The sequence below is a fragment of the Oryzias latipes genome, chromosome 16 (genome assembly GCF_053564925.1).
Source record: "Oryzias latipes strain Hd-rR chromosome 16, Olatipes_Hd-rR_3.1".
NCBI lineage: Eukaryota > Metazoa > Chordata > Actinopteri > Beloniformes > Adrianichthyidae > Oryzias > Oryzias latipes.
Window position 1 is genome coordinate 1,012,529 of NC_136252.1, and position 21,393 is coordinate 1,033,921.

Sequence of the window (21,393 nt, forward strand, 5' to 3'; positions counted from 1 at the left end):
ATAATCCAAGCAAGGCTTGATAATCAAAGTGTACCAATGTCTCTGCCTCCTCGTAGCCATTGGTAATGAACCTCGGGGAAGCATGATACATAGTGTCAACCTTTTTGAGACATGAAGATGAGGCATTCATGTACAGAATATCACCATGATCCAGCACAGTTGCAGCAACAAGACGCTTTTTTACTTCAAAAGAAAAACACAACTTGTTACGGAGAAAAAAAGCCAAGTTTAAGTTTGAGTTGTTTTACAAGTTTTTCTATGTTCATAATTAATAACTTGTGTCTTGAGCTAAACAACTTTTACTTTCACACAATGTCAAAGTTATATAAAGTCTATATCAGTGCATTAGTACAAACACAAAGGAGCATTTAAGAGGAAACTGTCATGGTGCCCGGTTCAGTTCCCCCCCCTCCTCCAGCTGCTCCTCTCCTAACCACCACCAGCTGTCGTCACTCAACCTCATCAACCCTGCCGTTTTAAAAGGATACCCCTTCCATCAGTTCAACGCTAGTTTGTTACCTCTTATGGTGACTATGCCTGGTCTCAAGTCTGGTTATGTCAAGTTCTCTGTCTTGTTTCTCGCCCTTGACTCACCTTGCTCTCCTGCCTCAGGAAACCTTCGCCACGAGTGATGTCAGTGGTACTCAGGACCCGCTTCACGGAAAACCTCCGGAGACCTCAACCTACGAAGACCGCGTTCGTACCTCCAGCCACGCCACCAGTCACAGCCGCCTCTGGATCCACCTCGGACTACCGGACCTCCCTGGACAGACAGAAACACCAAAACAAATAAAATCCTTTTTCACCCTGGTGAATGTTTGTTGTGGTTACAGTGTGTGTGAGCTGTTATTGGTTCCATAGCTCAAAAGCATACAGGTAATGTTTCAGATTCTTAAAATACTTCCAGATAAGCTTCTTTATATTTATATATAGAACTTCATTCCAATGTCAATAATCTGCAAACATTACAAATATTGCAACATTTCAAAATTACATCATTGTTTTTTTCAGAGATAAAAAGATTTCCGATTGTCTGACTTCACTACTCAACCTATGATCATGAACATGGTTCCTGCTGTCATCAGGACAAAGGTAGACATCCTTCTTGTTTGCTGTTGAGGAAGTGTGAAACCGGAAAAACAGACGGGAGCTGCAAAGCAAACCTGTTTATCAAACAATAGCCTTAGGCCATTAAATTACGAGGAACTGTTAATGCACAACATCCAGAGAGAAAATGACAAATTGATTTGGAAACATGTTAGGCAAGAAATCACATCATGGTTAAGTTTATACTTCCATCCATCTTCTTCCGCTTATCCGGGACCGGGTCATGTGGGCAGCAGTCTAAGCAAAAATGCCCAGACTTCCCTCGACCTGGCCACTTCTTCCAGCTCCTCTGAAGGGACCCCAAGGCATTCCCAGGCCAGCCGAGAGACGTAGTCTCTCCAGCGTGTTCCGGGTCTTTTCCGGGGCCTCCCCCCAGTGAGACAGTGCCTGGAACACATCCCCAGGGAGGCATCCAGGAGCCATTCGGACTAGATGCCCGAGCCACTTCAACTGGCTCCTCTCGATGTGAAGGAGAAGCGGTTCTACTCCGAGCTCTCCACGGGTGACTGAGCTTCTCACCCTATTTCTAAGGGAGTGCCCAGCCACCTTACGGAGGAAGCTCATTTCAGCTGCTTGTACTCAGGACCTCGTTCTTTCGGTCATGACCCAGAGCTCATGACCATAGTTGACCACCCGTAAATTGAGAGCTTTGCTCTCTGGTTCAGCTCTCTCTCCACCCCAACAAATCAGTACAGCGACCGCATAACTACGGACGCTGCTCCGTTCCACCTGTCAATCTCACGCTCCTGTCTTCCTTCAGTCAAGTCAAGTCTAGTCAACTTTATTTATAAAGCGCTTTTAAAAGAGCAGAAGCTGACCAAAGTGCTTAACAATGCAGAATAAAAACAAAACAACAAACTAAAACAAACAGAATAAAATAAAATAAAAAAATAAAGCCAATAAAAATAAATAAAAAACAATAAAACATCAACTTACACTGAGTTAAAAGCCAGGGAGAAAAAGTGAGTTTTCAACTTTGATTTAAAATCATTCAATGATTGGGCCTGCCTAACCTGCATAGGGAGTGCATTCCACAAGCTGGGGGCAGAAATGGCAAATGCTCTATCCTCTCTGAGTTTCCACCGTGTCCTTGGCACATCTAGGAGCAGCTGGTCAGCTGATCTAAGTGAGCGGGAAGGGGAATGCAGCTGTAGCAGCTCAGACAGGTAGGGCGGAGCCAGACCATTTAAAGACTTAAAAACAAATAAAAGAATTTCAAAACGAACTCTAAAATGGACAGGGTCCTCCGCGACCCCCGACCGAACAGTCCGTGAACGTTTCTGGGTATTTTTGGATCCACAGGCTGAACCATGCCATCAGTTCCCTCCACCAAAGAAAAGACCCCCCTATGCCACGCCAATGGGGAGGCTGAGCTCCGCGACGCCTCCTTTCAGCTGAATGTTGCCGAGAAGCTGAGCGACCCGGAGGAGTCCGGCAGGACCATTCAGATCAACACAAAGAACAGCGTTCCCGAGAGGAAATGGATCCAGCCCGACCTTCCCAGCCGCTGCAAATGAAGCCTGGGGGCGTCACAGGCCGACTCTCCTCATCTGCAAATTCCGAGGGCCCCCACTCCAACCGTCCTTCCCAACATCCTGCACAGGATTGGTGACACCCCCATGGTGCGCATCAACAAGATCCCCAAAGACTTTGGACTCAAGTGTGAACTATTGGCCAAGTGTGAGTTCTTCAATGCCGGCGGCAGCGTGAAGGACAGGATCAGCCTGCGCATGGTGGAGGACGGCGAGCGGGCCGGTATTCTCAAACCCGGAGACACCATCATCGAGCCCACGGCCGGAAACACCGGGATCGGGCTGGCTCTGGCTGCCGCCGTTAAGGGATACCGCTGCATCATAGTCATGCCGGAGAAGATGAGCATGGAGAAGGTGGATGTCCTCCGAGCTCTTGGAGCTGAGATCGTCTGCACCCCTACCAGCGCTCGTTTCGATTCGCCAGAGTCTCATGTGGGCGTGGCCTGGTGCCTCAAGAACGAGATCCCCAATTCGCACATCCTGGATCAGTACCGCAACCCAAGCAACCCCCTGGCTCACTATGACTCTACCGCAGAGGAAATCCTGGAGCAGTGTGATGGTAAAGTTGACATGCTGGTGGCTGGCGCATGTACCGGCGGCACCATCATCGCTCGCAAGCTTAAGGACAAATGCCCAAACGTCAAGATTGTCGGTGTTGACCCTGAAGGCTCCATCTTGGCTGAGCCTGAACACTTGAACAAAACTGATAAGGCCCAGTATGAGGTGGAGGGCATCGGCTATGATTTTATTCCTACCGTGCTCGACAGATCAGTTGTTGATACTTGGTACAAATCCAACGGCGAGGAGTCCTTCAACATGTCCCGGATGCTCATCAGAGAGAAAGGCCTGTTGTGCGGAGGCAGCTCCGGGACCGCCATGGCCGCTGCCGTCGTGGTCACCAAAGAGCTGAAGGAGGGCCAGCGCTGTGTGGTCATCCTGCCAAACTCCATCCGCAACTACATGTCCAAATTCTTGAACGACAAGTGGATGTTTGAGAAAGGTTTCCTGAGCGAGGGGGTTTTGATGGTGAAGAAGCCCTGGTGGTGGAACTTGAAGCTGCAGGGTTTGAACATGTCGGCCCCCTTAACCGTCCTTCCAACCGTCAGCTGCCAGAACACCATTAAAATCCTGAAGGAGAAAGGGTTCGACCAGGCGCCTGTAGTGGACGATGCAGGGTTTATCCTGGGCATGGTGACTCTTGGGAACATGTTGTCGTCCATTCTTGCAGGAAAGATCCGACTGTCCAACCCCATCAGTAAAGTCTACTACAAGCAGTTCCGACAGATTCGCCTGACTGACAACCTGGGAAAGCTTTCCCGAATTCCTGAGACAGACCACTTTGCTCTGGTGGTTCACGAACAGATTCAGTATCTGACAGACGGATCCGCCGTCCTGAAGCAGATGGTGTTCGGCATGATTACCGCCGTGGACCTGCTCAACTTTGTCACGGGCCGAGAAAGGAGGGAGCGCTCCAAATCGGAGTTCACAGATGAACTGTGATCAGCTGACTTAAACCCAGCGCTCAGCTGTACAATTTTCATTAAAGATTTGGGGTATTTTTTTAGGGTGTTATTTGTTATTGGTAGAACAACAAAATCAGTTGTAAGCTTGTAATTTATGAGCAGCTTTTTGTTTCAGATTTAAGAAATGAGACTTTGAAGGTTGTTGCTGTATATATACTTATCCTCTTTGTTTTTTCTGTTATAGTCTGAATCTCGAGATGGAACTGTGAAGTATTTTATCCCAGCGATGGCTGGAAAAATATTTTGTACTTTTTTTTTCTTCTTGAATAAATGTAAACAATTAAAGAAACTTTTCTTGAAAAAATAAATAAATAAAATGGACAGGCAGCCAGTGGAGAGAAGCCAGAACTTGTGTGATATGCTCTCTCTTCCACATTCCAGTTAACAAGCGTGCAGCAGCGTTCTGCACCAGCTGGAGACGGGACAAGGATGAGTGAGGGGCACCAAAGTAAAGAGAGTTACAGTAATCCAGCCGAGTTGTAACAAAGGCGTGGATTACTGTCTCAAAGTGCTTTCTTGATAAAAAACTATTCGACTTTGGAAAGCTGCCTTAACTGAAAGAAGCTGGATCTCAACACCGAACTGATCTGCCTGTCCAAATTAAAACCATTGTCCATCTTCACTCCTAAGTTTGTGACAGTAGAATTAACAGATTGAGTGAGAGAGCCCAGAGCTATAGGGTGTGACTCACTGTTGCCACTGGGACCAAAAACAATCACCTCTGTCTTTTCCTCATTGAGGTGGAGAAAATTAAGAGCCATCCAGATTTTTAATTCCTCCAAGCACTCAATTAAAGGGCTGATGGAGTAGGTGTCCTTCTTTGTTATTGGCACGTATATCTGGGTATCATCCGCATAGCAATGAAAAGCACAGTTATGCTTTCTAAGAATGGAATCCAGGGGGAGGAAGTAAAGGGAGAAAAGCAGAGGCCCAAGGACTGAACCCTGCGGGACCCCGTATAGTAGAGGAGCAGAGGAAGTCTGAACATTACTGAGATTTACACAAAACGTTCTGATAAGGGTGATAAGGATAGAGATGGAAAGGTGCTAACAACCCAGGAGAGTGTACAGAAAAGATGGAAGGAGTGTTTTGAGGAGCTGATGAACGAGGAAAATTACAGGGAAAGAAGGGAGGAAGATGTGGTTGTTGTGGAGCACGAAGTAGCAGAGATTGGAAAGGCTGAGGTTAGGAAGGCTCTGAAAAGGATGAAGAGTGGAAAGGCCGTTGGTCCTGATGACCTACCTGTGGAGGTATGGAAGTGCTTAGGAGAGACAGCAGTGGAATTTCTAACGAGGTTGTTCAATAGGATTTTAGAGAGTGAGAAGATGCCTGAGGAATGGAGGAGAAGCGTTCTGGTCCCGATCTTTAAGAACAAGGGTGACACGCAGAACTGCAGCAACTATAGAGGAATAAAGTTGATGAGCCACACAATGAAGCTGTGGGAAAGAGTAGTGGCAGCCAGGCTTAGAAAGAAGGTGGAGATTTGTGAGCAGCAGTATGGTTTCATGCCCCGTAAGAGCACCACTGATGCCATTTTTGCTTTGAGAATGTTGATGGAAAAGTACAGAGATGGTCAGAAGGAGCTGCATTGTGTGTTCGTAGATTTAGAGAAGGCGTATGACAGGGTGCCGAGGGAGGAGCTGTGGTACTGTATGAGGTCGTCTGGAGTGGCAGAAAAGTATGTCAGAGTAGTTCAGGACATGTATGAGAGAAGTATGACGGTGGTGAGATGTGCTGTAGGTCAGACAGAGGAGTTCAAGGTGGAAGTGGGACTACACCAAAGATCAGCTTTGAGTCCTTTTTTGTTTGCTATGCTGATGGACAGGCTGACAGACGAGGTAAGACAGGAATCTCCCTGGACAATGATGTTTGCGGATGACATTGTAATTTGCAGTGAGAGTAGAGAGCAGGTGGAGGAACAGCTAGAGAGGTGGAGGTTTGCTCTGGAAAGAAGAGGCATGAAGGTCAGTCGTAGTAAGACAGAATACATGTGTCTGAACGAGAGGGATTAAGGTAGAAGCGTTAGGTTACAGGGGGCTGAGGTGGAGAAGGGTCAGGAGTTTAAGTACTTGGGGTCAACAGTTCAGTGTGATGAGGAGTGTGGAAAAGAGGTGAAGAGGCGAGTGCAGGCAGGTTGGAGCGGGTGGAGGAAAGTTTCAGGAGTGTTGTGTGACAGAAGAGTGTCAGCAAGACTCAAAGGAAAGGTGTACAAGACAGTGGTGAGACCAGCTCTGCTCTATGGGTTAGAGACGGTAGCAGTGAGACAGAGACAAGAGGCTGAGATGGAGGTAGCGGAGATGAAGATGTTGAGGTTCTCCTTAGGAGTGACCAGGTTAGACAGGATAAGGAACGAGTACATCAGAGGGACGGCTCATGTTGCCTGTGTTAGCGACAAAGTCAGAGAAGCAAGACTGAGATGGTTTGGACATGTTCAGAGGAGGGATAGTGGATATATTGGTAGAAGGATGTTGGAGATGGAGCTGGAGCAAGAGGACGGCCAAAGAGGAGATATATGGATGTCTTAACAGAGGACATGAAGTTGGCTAATGTTAGGGTAGAAGATGTCCATGATAGAGAGAGGTGGAAAACGATGATTCGCTGTGGCGACCCCTGATGGGAAAAGCCGAAAGAGAAAGAAGAAGTTCTATCTTCTAAATATGACCTGAACCACTGCAGAGCAGTGCCACGGATGCCTACAAGTTGCTGTAATCGGGAGATCAAGATGTTGTGATCTAATGTGTCAAAAGCAGCCGTGAGATCCAGTAGTACCAGAACCACATGGTCCCCAGCATCTGTAGCTAAGAGGATGTCGTTAAACACCCTGAGCAGAGCTGACTCGGTGCTGTGTAGAGATTTGACGACAGACTGGAAAACCTCAAGGTTGCCATTTTCATCTAAAAAATCCTTCAATTGGACATACACAATTTTTCCAGAATCTTCAAGAGGAAAAGGAGTTTGGAAATGGGCCTAAAATTTGACAACACAGATGGATCCAGGTTAGGCTTCTTGATCAATGGCTGTACTGTAGCATGTTTACAGTTTCTAGGGAACACACCAGATGAAAGGCTGCTGTTTACAACAGCAGGAACTGCAGGTCCCAGAGTAGTGATAACCTATTTAAATAATCGGGGTGGAACCACATCAGAGGGGGAACCTGAGGGCTTCAGGTGTTTCAGGGACATTGTACCCACCAAGAGATGGCAAACTACCTTTCTCCGGTCAGGAAGCAGGGCCTCAGATTTAGCGGTGCTGACCCTCATCCCAGCCACTTCACACTCTGATGCAAACCACCCCAATGCACGCTGGAGGTCCTGGCTCAATGAAGCCAACAGGACAACATCATCTGCAAAGAGCAGAGAGGAAATTCTGTGGTCCCCAAACCAGACTCCTCCAGCCCCTGGCTGCACCTAGAAATTCTATCAATGATTTTGATTTGATTTAAAATGGTTTATTTCAAGCAATCAAATAGAAATAGTACACAAAAAACAATACAATCATCAGTTAAACATTCATACAGTAACTAATCAAACTTAGGATAATTAGACATATTAATAAATATTGCTTGAAAGGGAGTGGAAGGAAGCAAACTTATATAAACCCACCCCTGTTCTACTGTAACCATTTTATTACATGATTTATCATTATCCAGTTCATAACTTTTATCAGACAGAATTAAGAAACCTGAAATATCAATAAAGCACATGACAAAGATGAATTGCTTAAAATATTTTGTAAAAAATAGCTTTTAGAAATCAACATGGCAGATGTGTAACGGTTTCGGTTTCTTTGTGTTTTGTTCCTTGATTTCCTGTTTTATTTTGTAGTAATTCCTGTTCTGTTGTTTCGAGTTTTACCCTTCCCCATCAGTCCTGAGTGTTTCCACCTGTGTCTTGTTGCCTTGTATGTATTTAAGTCCTGTCCTTCCCTTCTTCCTGTGTTGGTCCATGTTGTGTCGTTCCCCGGTTTAGAGTTTTTCGAGTTTCAAGTTTGCCTGCCTGTTGCAGTGGTTTTGTTTTGTAGTTTCGAGTTTACGTTATTAAACCTTCCATTCCCTGCATCCTCCTGCCTCCACTCCTCTCTGCGCCTGGGTACCTCCTATTCTCCCCGTAACATTATGGACCAACCCTACCAGTACCCAGCAGAGGGGACCTGTCTCTGGTGGACCCCTGGCTCTTCCCAGATCTACAGGGACTTCAAGGGGAGTCGCCTGGCCGTAAGGGGGGGTCGACCACATCACCGCCGCCCCCATTCTAAGACCTCCCCTGTTTCCTGGTTGGAGCGAGACGTTCTCCGGCATCAGTCCTTCCTGGACCCTCTGGACGAGGATTTTTGGCCCTGGGAGGACTTTTACGGGGAGGATGAGGGGGTCGAGACCCAGTGGGCCTTGAACTGCCCCCAGCTCCCTGCCTCCATCTTTGACGGGAGTCATCTGGCAGTGAGGGGGGGAAGCCGCCGCCGACGTCGCCGCCGCCCTTCTCGACGTCCTGCCCTGGTTTCGGAGGTGAACCAGGAGGCACCCCGTCCGGTTCCGGCTCCGAGGAGGGTACCGGACCCACCACGCCCCGTTCCGGCTCCGAGGAGGGTGTCCGACCCACCACGACCCGTTCCGGTTCCGAAGAGGGTGCCGGACGCACCCCGTCCGGTTCCGGCTCCGAGGAGGGTGCCAGAACCACCACGACCCGTTCCTGCTCCCAGGAGGGTCCTGGACAGGGGGATGGCAGACCGGAGGGAACCAGACGTCTGGCCCGAGCCCTCCGCACCGGACGTCTGGCCCGAGCCCTCCGCACCGGACGTCTGGCCCGAGCCCCCCGCACCGGACCCTGAGCCCGTGCCGCCTGCCGTGGACCCCAAACCCGAGCCGCCCGCCGCGGACCCCGAGCCGCCCGCCGCGGACCCCGAGCCGCCCACCGCGGACCCCGAGCCCGAGCCGCCTGCCGCGGACCCCGAGCCCGAGCCACCAGCTCCAGACTTTGAGCCCGAGCCACCAGCTCCAGACTTTGAGCCCGAGCTGCTAGCCGTTTGCTGGTCTGACTGTCAGTGCCGGATAGCACTGCCTTCCGGCCGCCCTCCGGACCTGCCTCGCAGGACCGAGCGGTCTCCCGGCCGTCCTCCTGACCCGCCGCGCCGGACTGCACGGTCTCCCGGCCGTCCTCCTGACCCGCCGGACTGCGCGGTCTCCCGGCCGTCCTCCTGACCCGCCGCGCCGGACTGCGCGGTCTCCCGGCCGTCCTCCTGACCCGCCACGCCGGAATGCGCGGCCTCCCGGCCACCCTCCAGACTATGTTGGCCCTTATTTTGGCCTTTCAGGCCCCCCCCCTCCTGGACTGTAGGTGGAACCTCGGTGCGGTTCCTTGAGTGGGGGGTAATGTAACGGTTTCGGTTTCTTTGTGTTTTGTTCCTTGATTTCCTGTTTTATTTTGTAGTAATTCCTGTTCTGTTGTTTCGAGTTTTACCCTTCCCCATCAGTCCTGAGTGTTTCCACCTGTGTCTTGTTGCCTTGTATGTATTTAAGTCCTGTCCTTCCCTTCTTCCTGTGTTGGTCCATATTGTGTCGTTCCCTGGTTTAGAGTTTTTCGAGTTTCAAGTTTGCCTGCCTGTTGCAGTGGTTTTGTTTTGTAGTTTCGAGTTTACGTTATTAAACCTTCCATTCCCTGCATCCTCCTGCCTCCACTTCTCTCTGCGCCTGGGTACCTCCTATTCTCCCCGTAACAAGATGAAGATCAGTTGTCCAAAATACATGCAGATTAAGTTACTTATAAAAGTCATTGATGTGATTCAAAAATAATACTATATCAGTAAAATAGACATAACACTGTTTCAGAAATTTTCATAGCAAAATTTGATCAACTATCAAAAATTAAAAATATGTGCAAAATTATGTTACATTAGGAAAAATCATGAATCAACTTATCAATTTTTTGGAGCAAGTGAAGTAATATCATTAAAAGTCAATCAATTAAACCATTTTCAATAATTGATTAATCATTTGTTTTATTATTATTTTTTTGTATTTTTTATTTACTTTTTATAATAAAGTAATGCTGTGAAGTAAGATAAAAAGGGTCCATAATCTGTCGAATGACCAAGGTTGGCATTTCTTCTGCTGATAAACAGCCGTTCTTCTGGGTTTAAACAGAGTTAATAGTTCTCTTCGATGTTGTGTCTGCAGACATTAGATTAAGGTCCATATCCTTCTGCAGCTGATATCAGCGGCGCTGAAAGTTGAGGTCAAATTGTCTGCAGGTCAGAACTTTGCTGAGAATCAGGTCACTTCAGACTTATGGAGAAAGTGATGAATCCCGGCGTCATATTTCTTGGAATTATTTGGCTCTTTGATTTATTACTGCATGTTGGTTCAGACGTTCAAACATTTCTCAAAGTCCTTCATGGTGTTAATAACCAGAACCTTGGACCGGTCCGGTTGACCAACTGGTTTTATGAAGATCCTGCAACCTTTAACCCAAGTGTTCTGAATCTGCTTACGCTTCCTGAGAAGCCTGGCATGTTTGGTGATTTCAGCATTCCTTCTGGTCAGATGGTCGTTTAAATAAGCAGCAGATCCCTTCAGGATCTTTCTTTGATTCATCAGAGCTAGCTTGTTTTTGATTCACAAACCTGATGAGGATCGCTGGTTTACCCATCTCCTTTCTCCTGGGGAGTGGGTGGCAGGTCTCGATGGTATTGAGATCCAGGGAAATCCCTTTAGACATGAGAAATGATTCCACTTGGTGTTCCAGAGACTTTCCACCGCTCTCCGTTTCAGAACTGCTAGCGATGCTAGCGCTATTAGCATTAGCAAGGCTAACTCCAGCTACATTTAGCTTTGCCCGAGTTTTGATCGGTATTCCAGTGAGAATGACATTATTCATACTTACTTGTTGTTCCACATCGTCCAGTCTTTTCTCCAGAATGTCGACCTGGTTTTCTCGTTGCTCGTTTTGAGCTCGGAATCTTAGCTTTGCTGTCACTTGTTTCCATAACTATGAACAGAACCGTGCCGGAGTCCAACATGCACCGGGTATAGGTCTGACTTACTGCCAGCTTTACGAAACAAGCTCCTGCTCTGGTCAGACTGAGACCAGACCCCCCTCACTAAAGCTTCCCGGACGCCATGGAAAGGTAGCCACAGTAAAAAAAAAATATTTGCCGAAAGTTAATTATCTATCCTCGATGACCCCCACACAACTGCCATGAAAGTGGTTGAAAGCATTAGACTCATCTATATCAGGTTTCCCATGGAACAATGAACCTGCAAGAAAGTCAAAAAGCTTAAAAATCTGTGGAGGCTTAGAACTACCAAATTTCCACAAGTACTTTCTTGCCAATAGATTACAATACATTTTAAAATTGTTTTAAAAAATCCAGAAACCAACCCATGAATGGACTTGGAACAGGTGTCATGTGGAAAGATCAACCTGTCAGATCTACCATTTATTAGCCAAACAGTTAAAAAACAGGATTGTTTCCAAAGTACTAATATAAACAACACTTTAACAGCCTGGTGGGAATTTCTCCAAGTGTCAAAAGTTTCACTTCAACTGTGCAAAATGACACCCATCTGGAACAACCCGGACATCCTTATAAACGAAAAAATGATATACTTCCCAGCTTGGCAAGCAGATTCATAACACCCTATGACCTTTAAGAAAAACATGGACTAAATAACTTCTTGGAATACCAGCAACTTAAATCTAAAATTACTAAAAAGTTTAAATACAAAGACAATTACCTAAAACTACTAGAACTAGTAACCTCTTTGATAAATTTTTCAACGATAAAACTCTCTCTAAAATATACAAACTCTTATGCAACTTAGATAATAACATTTCAATTCCAATAACAAAATGGGATGCAGATTTGAGCATCAGCAAAGATCAAAGCTTCTGGTTTGAAATATGTCTAAACACCTTTACAATGACGAAAAATCCCAATTTGCATGCAACCAAATTCACAACTCTTCACAGAATTTACTACACTGGACGGAGGATGTTCAAGATGGGTCTCAGTAACTCAGACATTTGTGAACACTGTGACAGTAATCTACCTGACAGTTACATGCATGGACTGTGGTTCTGCACACCTGTCCAGGCTCTCTAGGAGCATGTATGTGCCGATCTATCAGTCTGGCTTAAGGTTTCAATCACGGCTACACCGTCACTTTGTGTGTTTGGTGACTTGAGTGCCATCGATATAGAAGGAGGATTATTATCATTATTATTATTATCATCATTTTCATAACCCTTTGTATTGCTAAAATTTTTTTTAATAAATTGGAAAAACAATAAAAATAATACAAATATAAGTCAATACAGAAAACTGCTGTTTGATCATATCAGCTTGGAAAAAATGTCAGTCCAAAGTTAGAGTAACTTTGAAAGATTTCAGTCTCTCTGGTCTCCCATAGCTAACTCCGCGACTTAGGGGGTGGGGGGCCCTGGCCGTCACTGCTCCTTGCCCTTCTGCCCGCGGTGGGTGTTTGGGTCGGGGCCTCCAATGCCCGGCGGGGGCGGTGGGGACTCCGTTGGTTCGCTCTGGGTGTAATCCGCTGGGGGATGGGGGCCTGGGCTTGCTCCAAGGGGAGGATGGCGCTTTCTGGCTCCTCTCTCTCTGTGTGGGGTGGGTGGTGCGGGGCCTGGGGTGTCGGCGTCTTGGGGGATGGGGCCCCTGGGCTGGGGGTCCTGGGCGAATGCTTGGGGGGGGGGGGCTGTTTGACCACGTTGGGACAGTCTACCATTCATTTTTTTTTTCTTAACCGCTTTTTCCCTTTCGGAGTCACGGGGCTGCCGGAGCCTATCCCGGCCACTTGTGGGCGAAGGCAGGGGACAACCTGGACAGGTCGCCAGTCTGTCGCAGGGTAGAATGTCCGCAAACACACACCCATTCACTCTCACACTCACACCTAGGGACAATTTAGAGTTGCCAATTAACCAGACAGTCTACCAGCTGTCCCCAATTTACCCCCTTCCTCATATAATCTCATATTAGGGTGAGGGGGTGGGGGGTTTAGCCTGCATTGTGCCTTGGGGGGAGGGGCTACTTGGCAGTGGCCCCCCCTCCCATGGTTGCCATATGGAATGGGCCCCCCCTCTCGCGGTTTTATTTGCACCTTAGACATGTAGGGTCCTTGGTAGGGGGGGGGGGTGCTTGGACATCACTGCCAGCAAGCAGCAGATGTCTTCCTAGCACCCTACCCGCCAATCTTAACTGCACCTTAGACATTTGGTTGGTTACCATGGCGTTGGTTACCATGGCGTTGGTTACCATGGCGCCGCGTGTGTGGCAGCTTATCTGGGCAGCTCTACCTTTTTGTGTTCCTTACTTTGCGTTTTTTAATATTTTCTTCCAACTTATTTGTGTTTTTTGTATATTTCAACAACTATTACGAAGTTCTGCGACAAAGGACAGGAACATTATTACTTTTGCTTTTTGTTTTTTTATTTTTTCTCAACTTTTTGAACCGGCCTCGGGGGATCCGTTAGGATGCAGCTCCATCGTCTACACTCGAGATCAGCTGTTAGCTCTTGGACGAGTTGAGATTCTCCTCGCTGGAAAGCCAGATGTTCCAGCTGAAATACGGAGGAAACGACGAGGCTGTAGAGCTGGAGTTAAACGCCGGGAGAGAAGACGGAGGTACAAGCCATGTTTAACATCTGTTACTATGGGAAACGTCTGCGTGCTCTCTAACAAGCTGGACAAGTTAACAGCGCTCATGCGTCTGCAGCGGGTGTACCGTGAGAGCAGCCTGCTGTGTTTCACCGAGACGTGGCTCAACCAGGACATGACAAACTCCGTGGTCTCAGTTACTGGATTCACGCTGGTGCGGGCGGACCGGAGCGTGGCGCAGAGCGGAAAGAAGAAAGGCGGTGGTCTGGCGGTGTTCGTGAATGACAGGTGGTGTAACCCGAACCACATCACTGTGAAAGAACAGCACTGCAGCAAGGACATTGAACTGGTGGCAGTCAGCGTTCAGCCGTACTACCTTCCACGGGAGTTCTCCCATGTGCTGGTGACAACACCCACAGGCCCTGATGCTGATTTCTGGGGACTTTAACCATGCATGCACCCCCCTCTCCGCCACCCTGTCCAACTTCACCCAGTATGTGAACTGTAATACGAGGGACAGAAAAACTCTGGACCTTTTCTATGCTAACATCAAGAATGCATATGCTTCTGCCCCCCTCCCCCCTTTAGGACGCTCTGATCACAACCTGGTCCATCTCTCCTCTGCGTACACTCCAGTGGTGAAACAGCAGAAACCACAGATTAAAACGGTGAAGATCTGGACTGAGGAAGTAACAGAGCGACTAAGGGACTGTTTTAGCACCACAGACTGGGACGTTCTCTGCAGTCCACACGGGGAGGACATTGACAGTCTTACTGACTGCATCACGGACTATGTGAATTTTTGTGTGGAAAACACAGTGCAAACAAAATCAGTGCAGTGTTTTTCCAACAACAAGCCCTGGGTCACTCCTGAGCTGAAGACCCTCCTAAATGAAAAGAAGAGGGCTTTTCTCTCCGGGGACAAGGAGGAGCTACGCAGAGTACAGAGGGACCTGAAATATAAGATCAGGAAGTGCAAGGACTGCTACAGGAAGAAGCTGGAGCAGCGCCTGGAACAGAACAATATCCGTGATGTGTGGAGGGGTCTAAAACACATCTCAGGACATGCTGAGGCTGGAAATGGTCGCCAGGTCACAGGTGACCAAGCCTGGGCAAATGAACTGAACCTGTTCTTTAACAGATTTGATTCTGCCCAGCCCCCAGTCTCCACCCACACGGCCCCCTCTTCACACCTTTCCAGCTCAGGCGTCTCCTCCCAGCTGCAGCTGTTACCACCTCAGCACCAAACAGTCCACTCTCCCCTTCTTCCAACAGAAACAAAGGGACCCCCCCCAACGACTCACAGCACCAGACCAGCCACCACCCACCCACCCTCCAACCCCCTCTGCCTCACCCTGAATCAGGTTAGGATGGAGTTAAGGAGAACAAAGGCCAGGAAGGCTAAAGGCCCTGACAGCATCACCTCCAGGCTCCTCAGGGAGTGTGCAGACCAGCTCTGTGAGGGGGGGCTGTTCATATTTAATATGAGCCTCAGACTGGAGAAGGTACCAGTCCTCTGGAGGACTTCCTGCCTGGTTCCGGTTCCAAAGGTACCTCGTCCTACGGAACCGAACCACTTCAGACCTGTCGCCTTGACTTCCCACCTGATGAAGGCTATGGAGAGGATCATCCTCAGCCATCTCCGCACTCAGGTGAGCTCAGCACTGGACCCGCTGCAGTTTGCATATCGACCAGGCATCGGGGTGGATGACGCCATCATCTACCTGCAGCATCGGGCCCTGTCTCACCTGGAGGCCCCTGGGAGCACTGTGAGAGTCATGTTTTTTTATTTCTCCAGTGCTTTCAACACAATTCAGCCATCACTGCTGAGGAGGAAGCTGGAGGTTGCAGGTGTGGACCAACATCTGGTTGCTTGGACCATCAACTACCTCACAGACAGGCCACAGTTTGTGAGGCTGCGTGACTGTGTGTCTGATGTGGTGGTCTGCAGCACGGGGGCACCTCAAGGGACTGTGCTCTCCCCATTCCTGTTCACCCTGTACACATCAGACTTCACCTACGACTCCCACCACTGTCATCTGCAGAAGTTCTCAGACGACAGTGCCATTGTGGGCTGTGTATCAGGGGGGGGTGAGCAGGAGTACAGGGGGGTCGTCACTGACTTTGTTAGCTGGTGTGAAGTTAACCACCTGCTGCTTAACACCAGCAAGACAAAGGAGCTGATACTGGACTTCAGGAGGTCCTCACCACCACAGTCACCGGTGACCATCAAGGGTTCAGACATTGAGGTCGTGGACACATTTAAATATCTGGGTGTTCACCTGAACAACAGACTTGACTGGTCCAACAACACGGATGCTCTGTACAGGAAGGGCCAGAGTCGCCTTCACCTGCTGAGGAGACTGAGGTCCTTTGGCGTGTGCAGACAGCTGCTGAGGACCTTTTACGACACTGTGGTGGCCTCAGTGGTCCTTTATGGAGTTGTGTGCTGGGGGGGGCAGTGCAGGCAGAGACTTGAAGAGGCTTAACAAACTGGTTAGGAAGGCCGGCTCTGTCCTGGGCTGCACACTTGAGTCCATCGAGGAGGTGGCGGACAGGAGGATGTTAGCTAAGCTGACATCCATCATGGATAACCCCTCCCACCCCCTACACCAAACTGTAGAGGCGCTGACCAGCTCCTTCAGCACAAGACTGTTGCACCCTCAGTGTAAGAAGGAGCGCTACCGCAGGTCATTCCTCCCCACAGCCATCAGACTGTACAACACCGTGTCAAAGTGACACTCCACGGTCCCAGGGGTGTTTTTCTGTTTAGTCACTGATTCATTTACTTTTGTTGTAGTTGTTGTTTTTCAATTTTAAATTGTTTTTTGTTCCTGAACAGTTGTTTGTTTTTGTTTTTGGTGTGAACTTCATTAGTTATTTCTGTATTTTGAAAAAATTTGTAATGTTTTTTTACAGTTTACATGTTTTGCAGACCGCATGTTTTTTACACTTTTGCAGCTGTATTTATTTAATATTTATTTCTTTATTTAATAAGAATCTCATTTTTGATAATAATTTTTCATAATAATTTTAGTAATATTTTTAATTATCTGATATAAATGTAATTTGTGATGTCCTTTATTGATGTTATATTATAAAGATTATTTCTGAATGTCGTGTTGCTGCCACAGAAATGAAATTTCCCCATTGTGGGATTAATAAAGTCATCTATCTATTTATCTATCTATTTAGGGCCCCTTGGTGGGGAAGGTGATGGAACATCACTGTGAGTGATCAGGAGATGTCCCCTCAGTGCCCTACCCACCAATTTTAACTGCACCCCCTTTGTACACACACCCTTCCCCCCTCAAAATACACATTCCAACATAAACACACACACATGCACTCACACACCCTCACTAACACACACGCACACACTAATTTCGCAAGGAAGGTGAGACCTTGGACGATCTGTCTCCTACTCCATCCCTGGTGGGCCCTTGGCAATGCCGTCCGTGTCCCCCGGGTGCCGGTTTCCTGGGGCCGGCAGTGCTCTCTTCACGCGGGGAGGGGGATCCCTGAGCTTTCTGGCAAGGCCAGAAGCCGGGGATCATATCACACCTGAGCAGGGGGTGTCTGTGTCCCTGTGGGCTGTGTTCTGGTCCTTGCCGCCGGGTACTGGGCCTTGCCAATTTCCATCTGTGGCCGAGCCTGGTCGGGCCATGTTTACAACAACCCTGGTGGGCCCCTTCTCCCTGGGGTGCCCCCTTCCTGGGCGGGGGCGGCTGGCCCCTGTCTTGCACCTTTCTGGACAAACCGTGGGCCTGGTGGATGGCTGCCTGGAGCGCGGAGCGGGTTTCCCTTGGGGGGTCCTGGTCCTGGCGTTGGGGGTTTCTGGCTATCGCGGCTGCTGCGGCGGGGGTCTTGGTGTGGGGATGGCTGGGAACTCTCCCTCCTTCTTTTCACATTCCACCGTCCATTTTAGAAGAACATAAACACTCAACTGAGCACAGGTGTTAGCTCACCTTTGCACTAATATTTTGTGTGATTGAATGAAATATTTCACACTAGTTGGTTTTAAGGCATAAGTATGCATGTGTGAACAATATCTGTTTTGTGTACATGTTGACATGTGGACATTTTTGCAGTTAACAGGTGTGTTTATAGCAATTCAGTGTGTGTGGACAGGCCCCGCCCCTTTGAGATTTGTATTTTATCTGAACCTTACCGTAATGATAAACATCCAGTAGCTTGTTGCTTTATGCTGCTTCATGGTTTTACCCCTCCCCCCCATCCTATGATCACCCTCCTTTCCCCCCCTCTCTAACATCCCTCTCTCTTCTTCCCTCCTTTCCTTTTCCGTCCGGTCCAACACAAAAGATTTTCAAAAACAATTAAAATGAATAAAGTTTTGCCTCGATTACAAAAGGGGTTTATTCAGACATACCTCTGGTTTGTCAGAAAATTCAGAACCCCTGTTGTTAAAGTAAAATATGTCCAACACAAGAGGCCTTCAGATCTCATCTGTCTGCCCAGCTGTTGGACAGGACAAGTTAAAAAAAAGAAAAGAAAAGAAGAAAAGAAAAGGAGGATTATTATCTATCATTTTCATAACTCTTTGTATTGCTAAAAAAACAATTTTACTAAACTGGAAAAATAAGAAAAATATTAATGTAAGTCAATACAGAAATCTGCTGTTTGATCATATCAGCTTGGAAAAAATGTCAGCTAAGAGTTCAAGTAACTTAGAAAGAATTCAGTCTCTCTGGTATTCTATAGCTAGCTCAATGTCTTAGGGCAGTGGTTCTAAACTTTTTCTCTTGTTCCCCCCTTTGGAGGAGAAAAAATATTCATTCTCCCTGCCCCCCACACCGAAGAATTATGACAAAATAAGCCATATGTGTGAAATAAAGGATCATTCACTTTGAAAGAACAATAACATTAAACCAAAAAGTTGTGTTAATGGCTGGAATGTGCCTGCTTTGAGCTACACATCTTTTCAACACCAGGTTGCAGGTTTGTTACTGCAACTCTCAAGTCATGCTCAATATTGAGCCTAGCTCTGTTCTTTGTTTTCAAATTGGCAACAGCAGAAAATCTCACAAAGATAAGACGTAGTATGGAAGCAGAATGCCCACAGCCTTTTCAGCCCCGCGTGGATGAGGATGCTCCAAACCCGGCCAGAATTCAGGGAGTGTCTGTGCTGTGAACCTCATCCTCAGGGTGGAGTCTGACGTGATTTCAGTGAACTGATCCTCCTCAGAAGAGCTCAAATCAGCAGGTGCTGCTGCGTGAAATGGATCTGTTAGTCAGTTGTATTGAGCACTGTTGTCTGCGAAATACATGAAAAAGAATTCTCGCTGGCTAGACATGCATGTACAAAGTGAATGATCCTTTATACAAAGTGTAAATAAATTAAATAAAGGATCATTCACTTTGTATGTTCTCAAACTGTGGGGCACGCCACCCGGGGGGGCGGCGTTCTGACTGTGGTCGGAAGACACAGGGGAAATCTTCTCCAAGGCTGATCTTCCTCCGGGATTCACTTCCTTGTTCAAACTCTCAGAGCGGGTTAAGCCCAAAACAAAATTGTCTCAGTTCTTTCTTTTTTTTAACTCCAAAAACGTCGACTGACTTAATGGCGCATTTACCGTTCTTTTAAAATGTTAAAACTGCCCTTAACAACAATAATTACGTCTTCAAATGTCACAGTTAGGATCAGGTTAATGTAAGTGATGCAAGACCGTTGATATGTGGTCCCGAAGCGCGGTTTATTCAGCTGTGAAAAAAAATCCTGTCGTCCAAACATTATTTCTCCCTCCTCCCAAGCCTTCTCCCACCGGGCGCGAGTCACCCGGTGGGAGAAGGCCACCCCCCAATTTTAGAACGTGCATTCACAAACCCGCTCTCACTTGTGCATCTCCTCACATTTGTAAGAGATTTCTCTGTGATCAATTCTGAGACTCCCTTCATGAAGCTAATGTCACCATTGGCTAATGAATCTGTCAATCAAACTTATCGGCAAAGCAGGCGTGTTCGCTTTCAGCCAATCGAATGACCCCTTAGACTTTCTCTATACACCAGTGCTTCTCAATTATTTTTTGCAAGGCCCCCCTAGGAAAAAGATAATGTCTCTCATATGAAGCTACATTACCTCAAGCTAATCTCACTGTCAATCACAGATCCAGAATACACCTCCCCTGCTCAGCCCAAAGTCACTTTGCTGGACCTTTATTTTAATTTTGTAATAACTCTAAAGTCATTGATGTTTTATTGTAGCCATATTTCTGCTACATGTGCTGCTAACCTCTTGGCCAGGTCACCATGGGTTTTGTAACTGGTTAAATAAGACACGACAAAAGATGCTGATAGAACAACAAATTGCACACAATCACCCTGTATTTCCAAGTAAAATTCAGTGATAAAACATGAACAGATTCAAACATCAAAATTTAGCCAGCTATGGGACTTCTACTGATTTGAAATTTATTTTAACTGAAACTCATTTCATAACATCCTTACATATAATGAAGTCCCTTGAACAATACAGCATTATTCATTTGAACTTTGACTTCCTCCCCTCAGTCTCTCTCTCTCTCTCCGTCTGTATGTAATTATGTAGCCTAAATTAAGTTTTAAACACACTGGACAGTGAAGATATAGGTCCACTCCAAAACGGTCTGAATTCTGCAATGGATTGATGTTGTCTTGCAGTTCCAACATTTGTGGACCCAAAAGAGGACTGTCCTATACCGGGACATTGATACCAGGATGAGGTTCAGTCATGGATCCTGTGAAGAAACTGGATTCTCTAGAAAGGACTGTATTAAATTTTAGGTTCGTACCCCGTCAGTTTCTTACACACAGAAATAATGAATAATGACTCAGAGACAAAACTTAGCTTTTGTGGAGGTTTTACTTCGCACAAACACGAAGGGGACAGACAGATGAACATGGTGCATTCAAAGTCCGAACCAAAGAGTTCAGGGATGGGGTTGGTATAAAAACCCTGCATTTGCATATTCAGAAGATCGTCCGATGGACCTCGTGTGAAAATCACGCCCACGGGTTACTGCTGGAGAGAAGCTCCAAGGCTAAAGTGAAGATAAGTCTGAGGCCTGCTCAGCAGATCACATATGCACAGAAAAAGAGGGAGGATGAGAATAAACTGTGAAAACAATAACTTGACTGTGCTGTCTTCAAATGTAATATAATTTTGAGATGACAATACATGCTCAGTGAATTAAGTTTAAACCATTAGTGTAATAAAAGTTAAAGGCAGTTTCTAACTATTCTTCACAGATCCACTCTCCTCCCATTCAATCCCTGGAACCAGCATACCCTGAAAAGAAAAAAAGGATAGTGTTTATGAGCAGTGCTGTTTTTTTATTTTTTTAACATTTAAGATTAAGTAGGCACAGTGACCTACTAACAATTACTTATACTGTTACTTTTTTAAGTTTGTAAATATGTGATCCTTACCAAAGTAGTGAGATTAGAACATCTGATAGCTCATAATGTCATGCATTGTGATGCATTTAAAACTTGTGCTATTCTTATGTGCTATTCTTATGCTATTCTTATTATATGAGCTATTCTTCCTACTTGATTTAAAAAAAACCTGGAAAAAAATTAGGAAAAGAGCCTGCAGATGTTCTTCTTGCTGGTATTGCACCAGCAGCACA

General features: G+C 46.9%; 2 protein-coding genes across 2 annotated transcripts; both read left to right on the forward strand.

Annotated features, from left to right (window-relative positions):
- Positions 1-2,270: 2,270 nt before the first annotated feature.
- On the forward strand, positions 2,271-4,163 carry LOC101175045 (cystathionine beta-synthase-like). Its single transcript, XM_078932867.1, has one exon. It carries the CDS (start codon positions 2,727-2,729, stop codon positions 4,137-4,139), a length of 1,413 nt encoding a protein of 470 aa, XP_078788993.1. The 5' UTR covers positions 2,271-2,726; the 3' UTR covers positions 4,140-4,163.
- An 8,776-nt stretch (positions 4,164-12,939) lies between these two features.
- Positions 12,940-16,382, forward strand: LOC144984465 (uncharacterized). Its single transcript, XM_078932838.1, has 2 exons — positions 12,940-15,417; positions 15,564-16,382. The coding sequence occupies exons 1-2, from the start codon at positions 14,191-14,193 to the stop codon at positions 15,687-15,689; spliced, it is 1,353 nt and encodes a 450-aa protein (XP_078788964.1). The 5' UTR covers positions 12,940-14,190; the 3' UTR covers positions 15,690-16,382.
- The last annotated feature ends 5,011 nt before the right edge of the window (positions 16,383-21,393 follow it).